Genomic DNA, 14818 nt, shown 5'->3' on the forward strand with positions numbered 1-14818 from the left:
CTGAAATATTGTATTGGGAAAAAAAATGTATTTGATAGTGAAACTTCAGTAAACAGGAATTAAAATAACATTGTAAACACAGCAACTTTTTGCCCAGTGCAAATAGTGTGTACTTGCCAACATATTTAACAGACTGATTGAGTGTACTACAGAGATATTTATCACACAAAACAATATCACAGTCTTTCCTCAAAGTATCAAACAGAAGACACAATGCCTGGAAAGGTTCAAATTTCAGCTCAGTGTTATGCAGAGCAGGGCACTACTAACTGTAGTTTACCAATTCCTGAGCATCAGGATTGAAATCTACTGGGACAAGGAACTATATGGGTTAAATGAAAAAGAAGTGCCACAGCACCGTCCTGTGGCATCACCCTGAATGACACGGGTGCTAGCAGTACAGTCGCAGACATTGGCACTGAGGTTGCTTTTAATACATTCTGACAAATGTATTAGTTATTTATATTATTGCAATATAGCTGAACCCCAAATATAGTTATACACATTCCCTTTTTAAAAGCAAATTCCACAGTAAAGTAAATGAAACAGTAAACATGTAAACAGTTTGGAATTCAACAACTGACATGTCATTTCAAGTCAACTGTTGTTCCATGGTTTTGCAAGAAGAGCATACACCGTTGCCTGTGCATTAAAGTTGCACAGGAGAGAGCACTTAAGCACTGGAGTTTAAAGGCACACAGAAATATATATCTGAAAATATATATCTCTTTGGGCTTTGTCAAAAATGTTATCTAGACATTTCCTAACAGGGTTACCTGGGATAAACAAACACAGCCATTCTCCTGAGGTATACCAATCACAAAAAACATCGAAAAGAAATGAATTAACACTGGGTTAAACGGTCTTCGCTTCATTAACACCCATGAATGCCCCTCTTCTACGGTCAACATTTCATATTCCCACACTAGGGCAGCACAATATATGCTTTGTTCATCCAGATATAGGCCTTCGCAAAACTGATACAAACAAGCCAATCACAGTTCACAGCTGCATTGGGCGATGAATCCAGATAGTCAAGTCAACAAAAGTAAAGCATTTTGATGAAAAATAAATCATGTCAGTCTTTAATCTTGTCACATTAACTAATTACCAATGTATTTTTAATATATAGCGCAATCGTGTAACAAGTACCAATATAACTGCAATTAGGGGTGGGCAATACGGCAAATATATAATATCATGATATGCACAGACATTTTTCACGATAGACTATATGCATCACAATATTTTGACATACAGACAAAAATGCACTAGTGATGCCAGATTTAACAAACGTGCCATCATAAATGTTTAGTACAACAGTTTCCACCACAAATTTGCTAAATTTGAAATGAAACATCCAGTTGGGAGTTTTTTCAACGAGGAAGTTCAATATCCTAAGGAAAGCACAGTTAACAACACCACAATATCAACATTTTATCATTTACAAATACAATTACCCCATTGCCCACCTCAAATTGATATACTAATATTGTGCAGCCCTATCCCATATTCATATTTGTTTCTTCATATTTATAAACGTTCTCAAAAAATCAGATACCATCCGACTGAGCGCTGGACTTAGCACAAGTACTAAATATAATTCACAAGTGTTATATTGCCTATTAAACACAACTGACTGCATAACGGCAGCCAACAGCATCAATGCAGCACAGGAAATGCTTAAGATGTCAGGCATGAGGTTGACCTCATACTGCTACTGGCTACTTATCTGAAATCCCACACTAACTGTGTCACTAGCGCATGTCCCAGATCTATGCATATAAATACTACTTCCTCCCTGATTCAGTGTTTGGATGAAGGGGGATAAAATCCTAATTTTATCTGAGGTCATGTAGAAGTCAATGCCATCTCTGTCTGCAGAGCCACAGAGCCAATTTAGGCTTCATTTGAATGGGGCAAGAAACAAACAGGCCCCTAAATGAAAGGAAAGAGCCTCTTTTTCAAGATGTAGAGGACGGTGGCAAAAAACAGCGCAAGTGCTAGAAATATCAGCAGTTTGTCAGTCAGTTCACGTCGATTGTATTTCAGGATAAGCTTTCTTCCCAAGTGGATCGTTGAAGTCATTGCCTTAAATTCTTCATTTGTCTCCAGTACTGTCCTTGATGAGGTAGCTATAAATAGAGTGAATAAGAGGCACTATATTTAGTCCGGTTTGGCTGATTGATCACACTTACATTAAAATAGGTAAATAATTTCTAACATTCAAAATTAACACTACTTAGTATTAAGTCGCCTTTTGACATTTTAATATAGAAACTATCAATGCATTTAATAAAGGCCTTATTCTAAATACAGCTCTGAACAACATAGACAATTATAAATAACTCACTATAAATCACTATTTATTAAACTACTGAGGAAAATCACACCCTGGATCCTACAGATTTAAAGAAATACAGTTAACTTTCAAAGCAAGTTTCAAAGTCCAAAGCATTCCATAAAACAATTATTGCAGATTATGTAACAGTTAATGAGCTGATAAGTCATCTGATGACTGAATAATAATTCTTGGGTTTAGGGGGGGGCATTATCCAGAGCAATAACAGGGGATGGTCATTTGTTCATTACATTTTGCATTTGATTTTCATTTTAATGTTGATTGCCAAGTTTTAATGTTGATTGAGTAAAGTTGGTAGCTCCAGATCTTTGACAAAATTGGATTACACCACAGTGATTTTAGCAATACAGCTTTGAAAAATGACATAACTTATAAATATAATATACTAAAAATAATATTAAGTTTTATGTTTTTGTTTTTTCCACCATCAGAGGCCAAACCAGAGCCATGTAGCCTTTTCTGGGTTTCTCTGTCTCTCTCTAAGAGCTGTAAAGTGGCAGCATTAATTATAAACACACTTTCATCACTCAACATAGTCCAACTACCTCTCTACATGCTGTTTGTATTTGTTGCAAGAGGCACATGAAAGATACTCATGATGCTAAATGTACACATAAATCTGCTAATTTAATGAAAAAACAAAACCAGTGTAGTGTAAATACTGTTTCCACTATTTGCTTATTATTCATGAATCCTCCATTTAGTATACATGTATAGTCCTAATAAGTAATCCAACCTAATAAGTATGTTTATCATTTTAAAACAAACATACAGACAAAAAAAAAAAAAAAACACAAAAACATCTACAACCATGGAAACAGTTCTGTCTTCTTACCTAGCGTGCCAATGCTCTCCTCGCTCTGCTTCACCTGTTGAGCCATCATGCGGCTTATGCTCATCAAGCTCTCAGTGATGTCACTGGACGTCTGCACTAGGCTTTCCTTTGTGGCCTTCCTACAACCAAGAACAATCAATAAATTAAAATTGGTTTTATATTGTTGAAAACATTGATATCAAACGTTTGAAACGTCTGCTAAATGCCGTAAATGAACACTTGCATATAGCTGGCCATATAAAGCAAGAAACTTGTTACACATAATGTTAGCAAAAATACATACAGCTCCCAACTATGGTTATAATATCTGTTTAGGCATTGTCCACACTGCCCCCCACAGGACAACCGCTCTTATAATTCACTTGATTTAGTTTTTGATCATTGCTTTTTTTGTATTTTCACAAACAAAGCAATTTGCTTCCACACTGACACCTCACCAAAAACTGTACATATGTGCCTGACAGTGACTGATAGATTAAAAACAATGGCTGTTTGTTTGTGGCACATGCTCCCTGAATATGGATCTCAGTGGATAACCTAAAGAGTGCTAGAGTAAAAAGTTAGCATAGATTTTGGAATAAAAATGAGTGTTGCTATTTGAGGACTTGACTGAACTATAAATGAAAAGATGGTCACACTAGCTAACTTCCATCCAAAAAAAATGCTGAATCAGGAAACAGAAACTGTCGTTAAAATTTAATGAATAAAAAAATAATAATAAATGTCCATGTAGCTACAGAGATTCTTAAGGTAGCAGCATGTGGTTTTTCACACTAGAGACTGCCCAAGTAATGGCGTATAAGTACTTAATTACTGTACTTAAGTATATTTGAAAGTTTATTTCTGCAACTATATACATTTTACTTTTACTCTCCACTTTTTTCCCCCAAGAAAAATCAGCACTTTTTACTTACTACATTTTCAGAACAGACTCGTTACTTGAAATGTTTGATTTAACACTTTAAATCATGGGTTCTAAAAAGCCACCTAGCTCAGGCACTTTACTGTCAGTGAATTCGAATCAGTTAAAGCTTCGGTTTGTGTGAAAGACAAAGCACAGCATTGATTCTGTAATCTGATGGAAATGCTAATCGTCACCAATCAAACAAACACACTTGTGCCAATTCGTTTCTTGGCACCTTGCTTTTGAGTTCTGCACATAGTTCTGCAAGTATGCATCTAAACCCCTAACTTTGGCACCTTGCTTTTGAGTTCTGCACATAGTTCTGCAAGTATGCATCTAAACCCCTAACTTTGTATAGCCCAGATTACTGTCGTTATCGATCAGGCTAAATAAAAGAATTAGAGCTGTGTATCAGGAGAAATTTTGGAGCATGTACGTTTATACTTTTACTTGAGTAAAAACTGCAAATCATACTTCAACTTTCACTAAAAGTATGTGTACTTTTATTTAAGTATGGGACTGTGTACGTCTGGGACCTCTGCTAGTGAGTAGTGGTCCTGTGGTGGGCCCTTTCCACTGGCCAAGAAGGTGCAATAAAGGCGTTAGTTAACTAATAACCTGGCAAATCCTTGTTTTTGCACAACATACCTGGGGCTATATTTCTAATAAAGGATAATAATGAAAATTGTAAATAAAGTAATGTTACAGGTTCGGCATAGCTGCTCCATCAATGTACTCTTTCACCAAAGGTAACAAAAATTCTAGATTAATGATCAATAAGAATTCACCTTCACATTTTACAATTTTATGCATTCCAGTATACCATCTGCACTTAGAACTTACAGCTAATGCTGTTTTCTTTGGATAAAGCCTGTATAATAAACTTTGTCAATGAAGTATAGGAGCCGCTTAACAAAAACACAAAGTGTAGCCTGTACATTATCCAATATCCCTGAAACCTGATGCCACTTTGTAAATAGGGCAGGCAGTCTCCGGTGCCATGTTAGAGGAAGAGAACTTTTCCAGTTACATCTTATTGTGGAAACTAATAATGACATTTGCATTTGGACTTGAGGCTAACTAATGTGCTTCAACGGGTCATAAATTTGCATCAAAGACTTCTTTTGATCAGCTGCCATCCAAGCAAGCCATTATCATCATCATTATCAGTGATGTGTTGGAATACAGTACTGAACTTGCTTGTTGGCGTCATTGCCGTGTTAAAAAAGGTCCAAAAACAATAACTGGCGAGTAGTGGTCCTGTACTGTGCTTTTCTCTGTGGATGGGACCTGTATAATAAACCTTGGTCATGAATCTCAGGAGCTACTAAATGATAACGTGCACATTCTCTCCCATCACTGATAAACTGATAATTCCACTATTTCACTTACAAGGCACCTGATGCTACCTTCTAAATAAAATCTGTCTCTGGTGCCATGTTAGAGGAAGAGGACTAATAATTACATCTGCTTTTTGACTGAAGCCATCAATTTGCTGCATGGCCTTCTTTTAACAGCCACCATCTGAACAACCAATTCTCTTGGAGTGATGTGTTGCAACACAGTACTAAACCTTTGTGTTTTGGTTGAGCATTCACTGCAGTGCTTATTTCAAGAAGGTCCAACATTTCTTAGTGACACAATATAACCAAACTATATAACCAAAGCTGGCGTTACCAACCTGGACCACATCATCTCCTGACACCTCAGTTCCTACGGTGTGCCTATTATAACTGTATCTTTCTATGGTCTCATAGAAACACATTCTTGCCATCTGCATGACATCACTGTGTGTTCACCCTCCACCAGACTATCCTAGTGAGAGTTTAAAATGAGCATTATAATAACAATCCAGCATTTACAACCTATTATCCATGTGCTACATCTGTACTGTATTAAATATCACAGAATAAAATTGTCAAATAAATTAATTGCAAAAACTGATTTAATTGCTTTATGTGAATTTCCAGTAAGTGGTATCAGATGAAACTCAAGATTTGGTAAAATATGGTATCAGAAAGGGAAAAAAAAGAAAGAGTACTGTGGCAAGTTTAATTGTGGGTGACTATTCAAAGGATCTTATAAAAAGTACTTCTGGGCTCAGTGGCTTAACCCCTAAGCCTATAACTTCTGGAAATTATTTTGCTTTAGGACACACCTTAGGGTTGAAACTATGCTTTCTTGGGTGGTGGATCTTCCATAGCATCTACTTGGGAACACCCCTGCAATTGACACTCTTCCCCTTGTCTGCATTGGCTCAGTGCTCTGTGGATGTTCTTCCATTATTAAATCCTTCAGAATGAAGTTCTGAGTATTTTGATTATTGCAAGCAAGTCATTTGCTTTCCTGCTTAGAAATGATGTGACATACCTTTGCCTCACTGATGAATCACCGCCATGCAGGAGTTCATCCTTTTCTCGGTTATCAATGGCCAGCTTACAAGCCAAGTTGGCTTTCCTCCATGCTGTCTGATTACTGGTAGAGAGGTGAGAAAATAGATTTACTATCTGTACTAACTTACACAGGACATTAAAAGTAGACTTGCATGCAGAATGAAAGGCCATGGGCCTGTATTAATCTTACCTTAACATCTGTTTGTGATGTGCTTCTGTTTCAGTCATAATGGCATTTTTATCAGACTCACTGTCTTGTTCTTTAGCCATTTGCTCCATATCCTACCAACACAAGAACTGGTTGTCTTACAAAGGCAGTACTGTGCAAAGATCTTAGGCAGAAACAAAGATTGTTTGTTTGAATGTCTTCATCTGAGCAGCAAGTGCGTTCGTGTCTGCACAAACAACACATTCAAGAGTATGCCTTTACGGGTTCTTGGTAATGGTTTTATAGAAAGCCATGACATCTCAAAGAACCATCTGAATGAATAAATCGTTCTTCTCGATGATGGGTTACATTATTATGACGTGTTTTCTCAGTAGATTTGTTTTTTGCTTGGAGTGTAACAGTTATAGAAGATAAATCAAGGGTTGAAATTGCAGTAACATATGATGATCATCTAATGTTATAACTGAACATATTTGTATTTTGTTAGCTGGCACTTGGATATTACATTAAAAAGATTGCTGTTCTGTTGTTTTTTACACTGTATGAAACATGAAGTAGTATTTTCACCTGAATTCTCTGTCTTAATTGAATGAACTTTTCCTTCACTGCAGAGTTCAGCTCCAGCAGCACAGGTTGAGGTCCAGAACATTCTCGTATATCCTAGTGAGAAACAAACAGCTAGTGCTAATAGAAAAGCTTTCCTAGCGTTAACTCAGGAAACAAAACACCGTAGTAACTTAGCTAGCTAGCTAGCACCAGCTACTGTTAGGATAAGGAGCTAGCCAGCCAGCCAGCTAGCCAGCTAGTTATCTAACTAATTACCAAAAGTTAAATTGCTGTGTATTCCTGATTCTGTAGGCAAACAAGAGCTTACCTGAATTAAAGCTTTAATTTCTAAATCATATTTGATAATTTCTTGCCCACATATTCGGACGTGGACGTCAAAGGACGACGCCATATTTGTTGTGATACGGTAAGCGAAAGGTCCAAATGAAAACGCGTTGGCCCAGTCCTTCATCCCGTCAACGTCATCACGTAAAAGACAGCAATCTTTGCTTCCTGAGGTATCCAGCAAAACCAATGAACTGCTGCCATGTATCACATTGTGTAGACGTTATATGGGAATAAATGTGATTTGAATGGACATACAACAGGCTTGTGTCGTGTTCACACTGTGCTGTACTGCTCGTGATGCTCTTAGATAACGAGCCAGCTGTTTGACCGCAAGACACGCGATGACTGATGGGTAAACTTTACTGTCAACTTCCTGTGTAGTGAAATTCGTAACTCACGAGTTCCTGTCGCCTTCACTCCCTATAGTTTGCAAATCTCATTTTAAATATCGTCCCTGTGTAGTTCACTTATAGTTAGACTGTCCATCCACATATATCATACTGAAACGTGGGAAGCCTCCCAAATCTGGAACCTATTTACTGAATGACTGCAGTTGTTTCCATGTTGGAAAATAGTGATTTGTGCATTTATATAAAATTGGAAATCTAAATAAATGATATATTTCTGCTTAAGCAAACCTGATTCAAAACACCTGTTTTTTATAGCTAGTTTCACTGCTAGCTAGTGATTACAAGCCAGAATTGTGATTGACGAGTTTTCAGCTAGCCAGAATCCACACCCATTTTTCTTTGTCATGTTTAGCAATCATTCAATTAAGGCCAGTAATCACCCAAGCATATGGCCTATATGTAGATGGCTGTGCCACTTGGGTGGACTTTTCTGATTTTTTTTATTTTTTTTTTTAAGATAAGATAATCCTTTTTATTAAGCCCACAGTGGAGAAATTCACAGTGCCACAGCAGCAATGGGATAGTAAGACATGCAGATGCAAAACTTAGATAAATTACTTATTACTTATTAAAATATATACACAATATTATTTACAGATTATTTACAGATGGGGGGTATTACACATTGTATTTTATTTTTTTTCTATTTTATAAAGTAATTTAAGACATCCCCTTAGGTCTCTTTGTGCCATTAAATTCTAAATATATATTTCAAAACCTTACAGGACTGTTTAAGGGTCTGTGAGAACAGTTTGTGGTTGTTTAGGTGACGCTGGGCTGTGTGTATCGTCATCCGCCCACATTTCCCATACTAGTGTATCCCTGTTTCTAAGCTCCACCTACATGCAAGCAAAGTCAAAGTCAACACAAGACAACATGATAGTCCCTTTGAGACAGCACTGTGAAAATGACCCAAGTGATTTATTTATTTTTTTTAAATACTGGGCCAGGCTGGACTGTAGGTGAAAGTTTGCTGTGTCATACTGACAGTGAAATGTGTGACCGCTAGCCGAACACAGATGGAATGAGGAAGAGAGAGTGCTGGAGAATAGGAGGAAGGGTAAGGGGGGGGGGGTAAAATTAGGAAGTCATGAGTCTGAATATAATTTACACAAAAAGTACAGGCCTACTTTCAGCCTTTTTAAAGCATGCCCTCAAATCCCTGGTCTGGGACCACTTTGGCACCGAGGTTATGATTTGAATAAAAATGTATGGCACGAGAGAACTCGCAGAGCAAATGCTGCCATTTCTAATGTTTATTTCCGATATTAAAATCAATAATAGAATTAGACTATCATGGTTACAAGCAAAATTGTGGTACCAACTCCGGGCTGATACGATGCAGTGACATAATTAAGGATAATACAAAATGAGAAAGAAAGAGAGGCACAATAGCACAAGCAGACACATGTTCAAGAGTCAATCACAACTGATTTTAAGCCTACTTCACATCTTTACATTAACAAGGCTCAATAAACCAAGCTGTTTTCCAACTAATTGTGCCTCAAAAAAAAGAACAAAACAAAACAAAGTAATAAAACGAGAGAGAGAGAGAAGTCAAAAGTATAAACCCAGCACAACATTGAAACATAAATAGAACAACTGTCAAGATATTGTATTTGAACAGGCATATATGTGAACTACAAATATAGACATTGCTAATAGGATCAAGTAACTGTTAGTTTCAGTAGGATACACTGCAGAATTTTGCTTATGAATATCACCAAGAGATCTAGAACAGAGCACTTAGCAATGAAATACAGCCTTCCTACTGTGACAAAAAAGAGAAGTTTTACACCTGGGGAGTACACACACAGTACTAGCTACTTAAAGATCCCATGCTAAATTATCTAGTAGAATACCATACAACATCAGAAGCATTACATCAAGGTCATGAATTGTGTAGCTTTTTTCTTTTTTCCTCATAAATGGGTGGAAATTCTTTCAGTAAAATTGAACGTTGTATGGATTTTCCAAAACAAACAAAAACAAACCCAAAAAACCCCAAAACTTCTCGTTCATTTTTTTTTCATGAACCACACCCCAAAGTTTACAGAAAGTCAATTCTTATTTCTAACTCAATGGAAATTTGGCAAAGTTTGGAAGGAGATGTAAATCATTGCAGCGTGATGGTGTGTGTGCGTGCATCTGTGTGGGTGTGTGTGTGGTGTCTGGAAAAAGTACTAGGGAAAAGGGGCTATTAGCATTATCGGGAGCAGTATTGTGTCGTTTGGTAGTCGTCTGAATGTGTCCAGTGCACTTCAGTGCAAGTTGAGAGATCTGGGCCCAACAGTCCAGGTGACCCTACTAGCGCTCCATGTCCTCCTCAAAGTAAAGAAAACAAAACAAACAAACAAACAAACAAACAAAAAAGCTATCACCGCTACATTTACACACCCCTTTCCCACCCGACCACAAGTTCAGTCCAAGTCCGACACGGCCGCCCTTTTATGTTTGTTGAGCACGAGGCCTTGGCACGGCTGTTGCAGTGGCTTGAGTCGATGTCACAGTCACCACTGTCCAAGCACAGTTCCTTGCAAGATACGGGGAAAAAGTCCATGAGCCTGACAACAGATGCCAAAAAGTCACAGCTCTTATGCCACTGAGGGTGTTCAAGTACATTTTAGTTTTTTTTTTTAGTTTTTTAGTTTTGTTTTGTTTGTTGTTTTTTTTTTTTTTTTTTTTTTTGAAATTCAGCACCATGGGTGGCGAGACGGGACTCCTACCCAATGTCCAAGTTTTGATTTGAACACACTGGAACGAAGAGCTTCCTGCCAGCCAGTGGTACGGAGGGAGCTACGCGGCAGCAACCCTCGGGAGAAGACTCGGGCTTTCTCGGCAGAGGTGACTGGATACAAGGTAACACGCTCCCTCCAACCCGAGCCCGTAGAACTGCTTCGCTAATCTGCTGGCGGCTAGTGCAAAAACAGCCCTCCGCTTCCCGCCTTCCGCTGATTGCAAATCGGTCTCGGATAGATCTAGGTCAAACAATGCGCACCTCTTTTTGTGTCGTTTGTGTTGTCGGAAAACTTTGATTTTGTTCATTGGAGAACAACTGCTGAAGGCCATCTCTGTTGGTTGGTGAATGAATGACACTGCTCCAAGAAAATAAAGTCATTACCCAGCAATCTGAGGAACAGCAGAACCAGAAGAATTGAGAGGCACAGTAATCTTGAACATTGGTGAAGGGACACAACGCTTACAAGGTTTGACATTGTCTTTGCAAAGCTGATCTACCAGTTCCTTACAGGGCTCCCATAATAAGTCCCCAATCCACCACTATGGGTCTGCTAAATGGATTTCAGCAAGGCCTTCTCTTGTATCTTATTATTATGGAATAATGCATTTTCTACTAGGAACCACGGTTGATGAGCTGAGGACAAATAAATAAAAGTACAGGAAATGTTATGGCAAGTCAAATGTGAAGACTATAGTACAAAGGCAGAAACAAGTCAAACTTGTGTAAGAGCCTACTGATCTGAGCCTAAACAAACAAACCAACAAACAAAATCTAAGAAATAAAACATGTGTATAGGACAATATAAACCTAAAATGAGTCTACATCATGACTGCAGCACTCTTTGGATAGTCTCTCAACCAAAATGTTCCACAAGTCAAAAGTGTACGAACACATTGAACTGATTCCATTGAAGGAAGACTACATTCATCTTTACATGAAAACTGTACGAGGCAAAGCAGCAACAGTTCTCTGTATCTGCAAAAAGCTCACTGCTCGACACTTCCAAAAAGAAAAGAAAAAACAAAACAAAACAAAACATATTTTAGTTCTTGGCATAACGGGCAGAAATCTTGGTTCCATAAGATCAAGTTTGGATTTTCATCTGTTTGAATAAGGCACCTGATTTTGCAGGCATCATTTCAAAAATATCATTGGAATCTTTTTCTCTCTGTGTGTGTATGTGTGTGGGTGTGGGTCTTTTTCGGCTTAGAAGATATATAGGATCTAGTATTATACAAATGGTTGGAGCGCTATGGAACTGTATCTACAAAGTATGTGCGGCACCTAAAATGCACCTCGGTCACCTTGTGCTCATTGGTTAAAATCAATGAATTAACCAGTTATGTATATTTTCTGCAAATGATGACCTTAATGCAGGCTCATTGGATGGTCAGTTCCTATATATATAGATATACTTAACTGAGTAGGGTCTGCATGCACATAGTCATGCCTGTCAAAGTGCTCCATCAACATTTTCAAATGCCATTACCCAGTATGTACAACACAAAGCCTTCTTAACAGGACATTTACAAGCCAAAAAAAAGAAAAAAAGAATAAGTTTGAGGAATGCTTTAGTTCATGCTTCTACAAAACTCTAAGCCAGTGGTGTTGAAACTCTCTTATCCGACACCCTTGTACCTACTTCTGAGAAACAATCAAATTTGAAAATCTATTACAGAGTAACGAAACAAAAAGAAAGCACAGAAAATGGCAGATAAGACGAATTATAAAAGGTCCATTAATTGACAGCTCTGACATTGACAAGACATAAAATGATCAAACATACAAAACTACAGCATCCCATAGGTTAAATACACTGGAAAATAGCATGTTTATTTAACAACAGTAAGACAGGCCACCTCTCATGAAATGCTTATTGAATGGTCATATTTCGACAACCTTTAAACGCAAAAGTTATGGCCACCTAAAAGAATAATGTTTTGACGTAATCTCAACATTATCCATGTAGAGGATTAAACGAGATTAAACATCTTTGTAAAAAAACAACAACAAAAAAACAAGCACAAGCCTCTTCGTTAGGATAGCTGAAAACTAAAGCAACATCCCATCTTACTGCAGTGACAAAGACCTGCATAGTGCACCATTGAGAGCAATGTTTCTTACATACACAACATACACACACACATATATATATATATATATATATATATATATATATATATAAAGAAAAGAAAAAAAGAGGCATGCCAAAATTATACAAATAAAAAAGAAACATAAAAACACGTGTATGTGTCGTCTTAAATGCTTAAACGTGTACTGTAGCCATTTTGGAAAATTTTGGAAGAAAAGGTTTCAGCAATTTTCCATTGAGATCCAAGTGCGTTTAGGTGAACTTGCGGTTCATACAAATACAGTGGCAAAGTTTTAGTTTCTCCATAAACAAAAAAAATAATATATAGAACTTTTAGCTAGTAACTTGAGGAGTGGGCGCCCATACACACATACATACACACGTCAAATACAACAAGGAATGATTACTGATCTTCTCTACAACATGATTTAAGCAGCTTTAACACCAACATTCATTTAATGATCAATATAGTGCAGACATATAGAAGCAGAATTTGGATTTAATAGCTAGCTTACTCTTTTTAAGAATGTAATGTGGTAAGAAATTATTGTCTGAGTGAAGTTAAACAATGCTCATATTGTTGCGATCACACACAAAAACTTGTATCTCTGTTTATTACTTTTTTTAATCTAGCAGTTCTTCTTTATTCTATTGAAATTGTCCAATAGAAATGCACCAAAAAGACTTGGAATCAAATATTTTATACTGACTTCCACTTAATTATGTAGGTGTTTTGCTTGGACTGTAAAGTTGTCATTTTGAAGATACAAGGACCTTGCGCAACAGCAACAATATAGTGAAGCGTAGGTTAATGTGCAAAAAAAATTAAATAAATAAAAAGATTTAATCAGATAAACAAATGAAATGACTTGCCGGTTGGATCTGAAACAAAACAACATTTTTCCCTTTTTTAAAAAGCAGTCATTACATGTCGGATAATGAAGTAAATACAATGACCGGATACATGCTAAATAAATGTTGTACATTATACAAAAAATATATAGATATTTTAAATATATACATGTACACACATGTATGGTCAGCTTAAAATAATGTGTGAATTCATATTTTTTTGTGAAATAATTTCCCCCAAGCTGGACAACTTGAATTTATTTTCCATTTTTGTCTTTACCCTGATTTGCAGCAGAGGCCTTCTAGCAATATATAGCTATACAATTTCACATGACATAATAGCTTAGACAGATTTTGCGTTTTTAATTTAAAAGAAAAAGAAAAGAAAAAAAAGTTACTGGCTTTGAATAACAACCATTTCCTTAACTGTTTGAATGCCACAGAGTCTAAAACTCTAAGCTTAGCTCACAACCATAAATGTGAAACCTGAAACAACGCAAGAATCAAAGACAAACTCTCCCTATACAGCAGGCCACTGACAGATACACAACATGCGCTTCCATCTAAAACCCCCATGCTTATTGTCACTTGCCATCAAGTGTTTATTTTTTGTTTTGTTTTTTTGTCTTTTTTAGAGAATGGTCATAAGTACTCTGAGCCAATGCCAGGCTAAGTAGCTTTAGTTGGAGATGGCACAATGAAGGCCGGGATAAGTTGCCACAGCAACAAAGCAGTAAGCCTTGTCGCTTTTAGAGAACGGATGGGTGTTTTGGAAAGGCAAAAAGAATGTAGTTCGATCAATTCCCCACGGCAAATGGATTTGCCTTACAGTACAGCGATATAGTTTTTTTTTTTTCTTCTGAGCCACTAACAAGAAATGAAAGCTTCCTTGAACACCTCAGATTCTCCCCACCCCTCAATAAGTACAAGTACAAAAAAAAATATCAAATCAATGATGACAACATTCACCGCTGGCAACAGCCAGGGAGAATGTGTCAACACTGTACATCGACCTGAATTAAAAAACAAAAACAAAAACCCAAAGCAGAATTTTTCACTTTTCCATAGGAAATGTCTTCTGAAGGCAAATGAAGATTGTGACGCTGTATTCATCGTCACACACAGGGGACTCAAAAGTTAGCCCGTCCTTTCAAGACCTCACTGTCA

The 14818-nt window shown here is 37.1% G+C and overlaps 2 protein-coding genes across 3 annotated transcripts in view; both read right to left on the reverse strand.

The window, feature by feature from the left end:
• Window positions 1-8: 8 nt before the first annotated feature.
• On the reverse strand, window positions 9-7642 carry bnip1b (BCL2 interacting protein 1b). The gene is made up of 6 exons (XM_072662746.1): window positions 7538-7642; window positions 7231-7323; window positions 6685-6776; window positions 6472-6576; window positions 3198-3316; window positions 9-2135 (listed from the first exon to the last, which is right to left on the reverse strand). The coding sequence occupies exons 1-6, from the start codon at window positions 7619-7621 to the stop codon at window positions 1939-1941; spliced, it is 690 nt and encodes a 229-aa protein (XP_072518847.1). The 5' UTR covers window positions 7622-7642; the 3' UTR covers window positions 9-1938.
• A 1566-nt stretch (window positions 7643-9208) lies between these two features.
• Window positions 9209-14818, reverse strand: part of crebrf (creb3 regulatory factor) — a 21161-nt gene continuing 15551 nt past the window's right edge. For both annotated transcript variants that reach the window (XM_072661507.1, XM_072661508.1), the window contains exon 9: window positions 9209-14818. This exon is cut by the window's right edge and continues 3256 nt beyond it. The gene's annotated coding sequence lies outside the window, so the exon portion shown is untranslated.

Source organism: Salminus brasiliensis, chromosome 18, assembly GCF_030463535.1.
Source record: "Salminus brasiliensis chromosome 18, fSalBra1.hap2, whole genome shotgun sequence".
Lineage (NCBI taxonomy): Eukaryota > Metazoa > Chordata > Actinopteri > Characiformes > Bryconidae > Salminus > Salminus brasiliensis.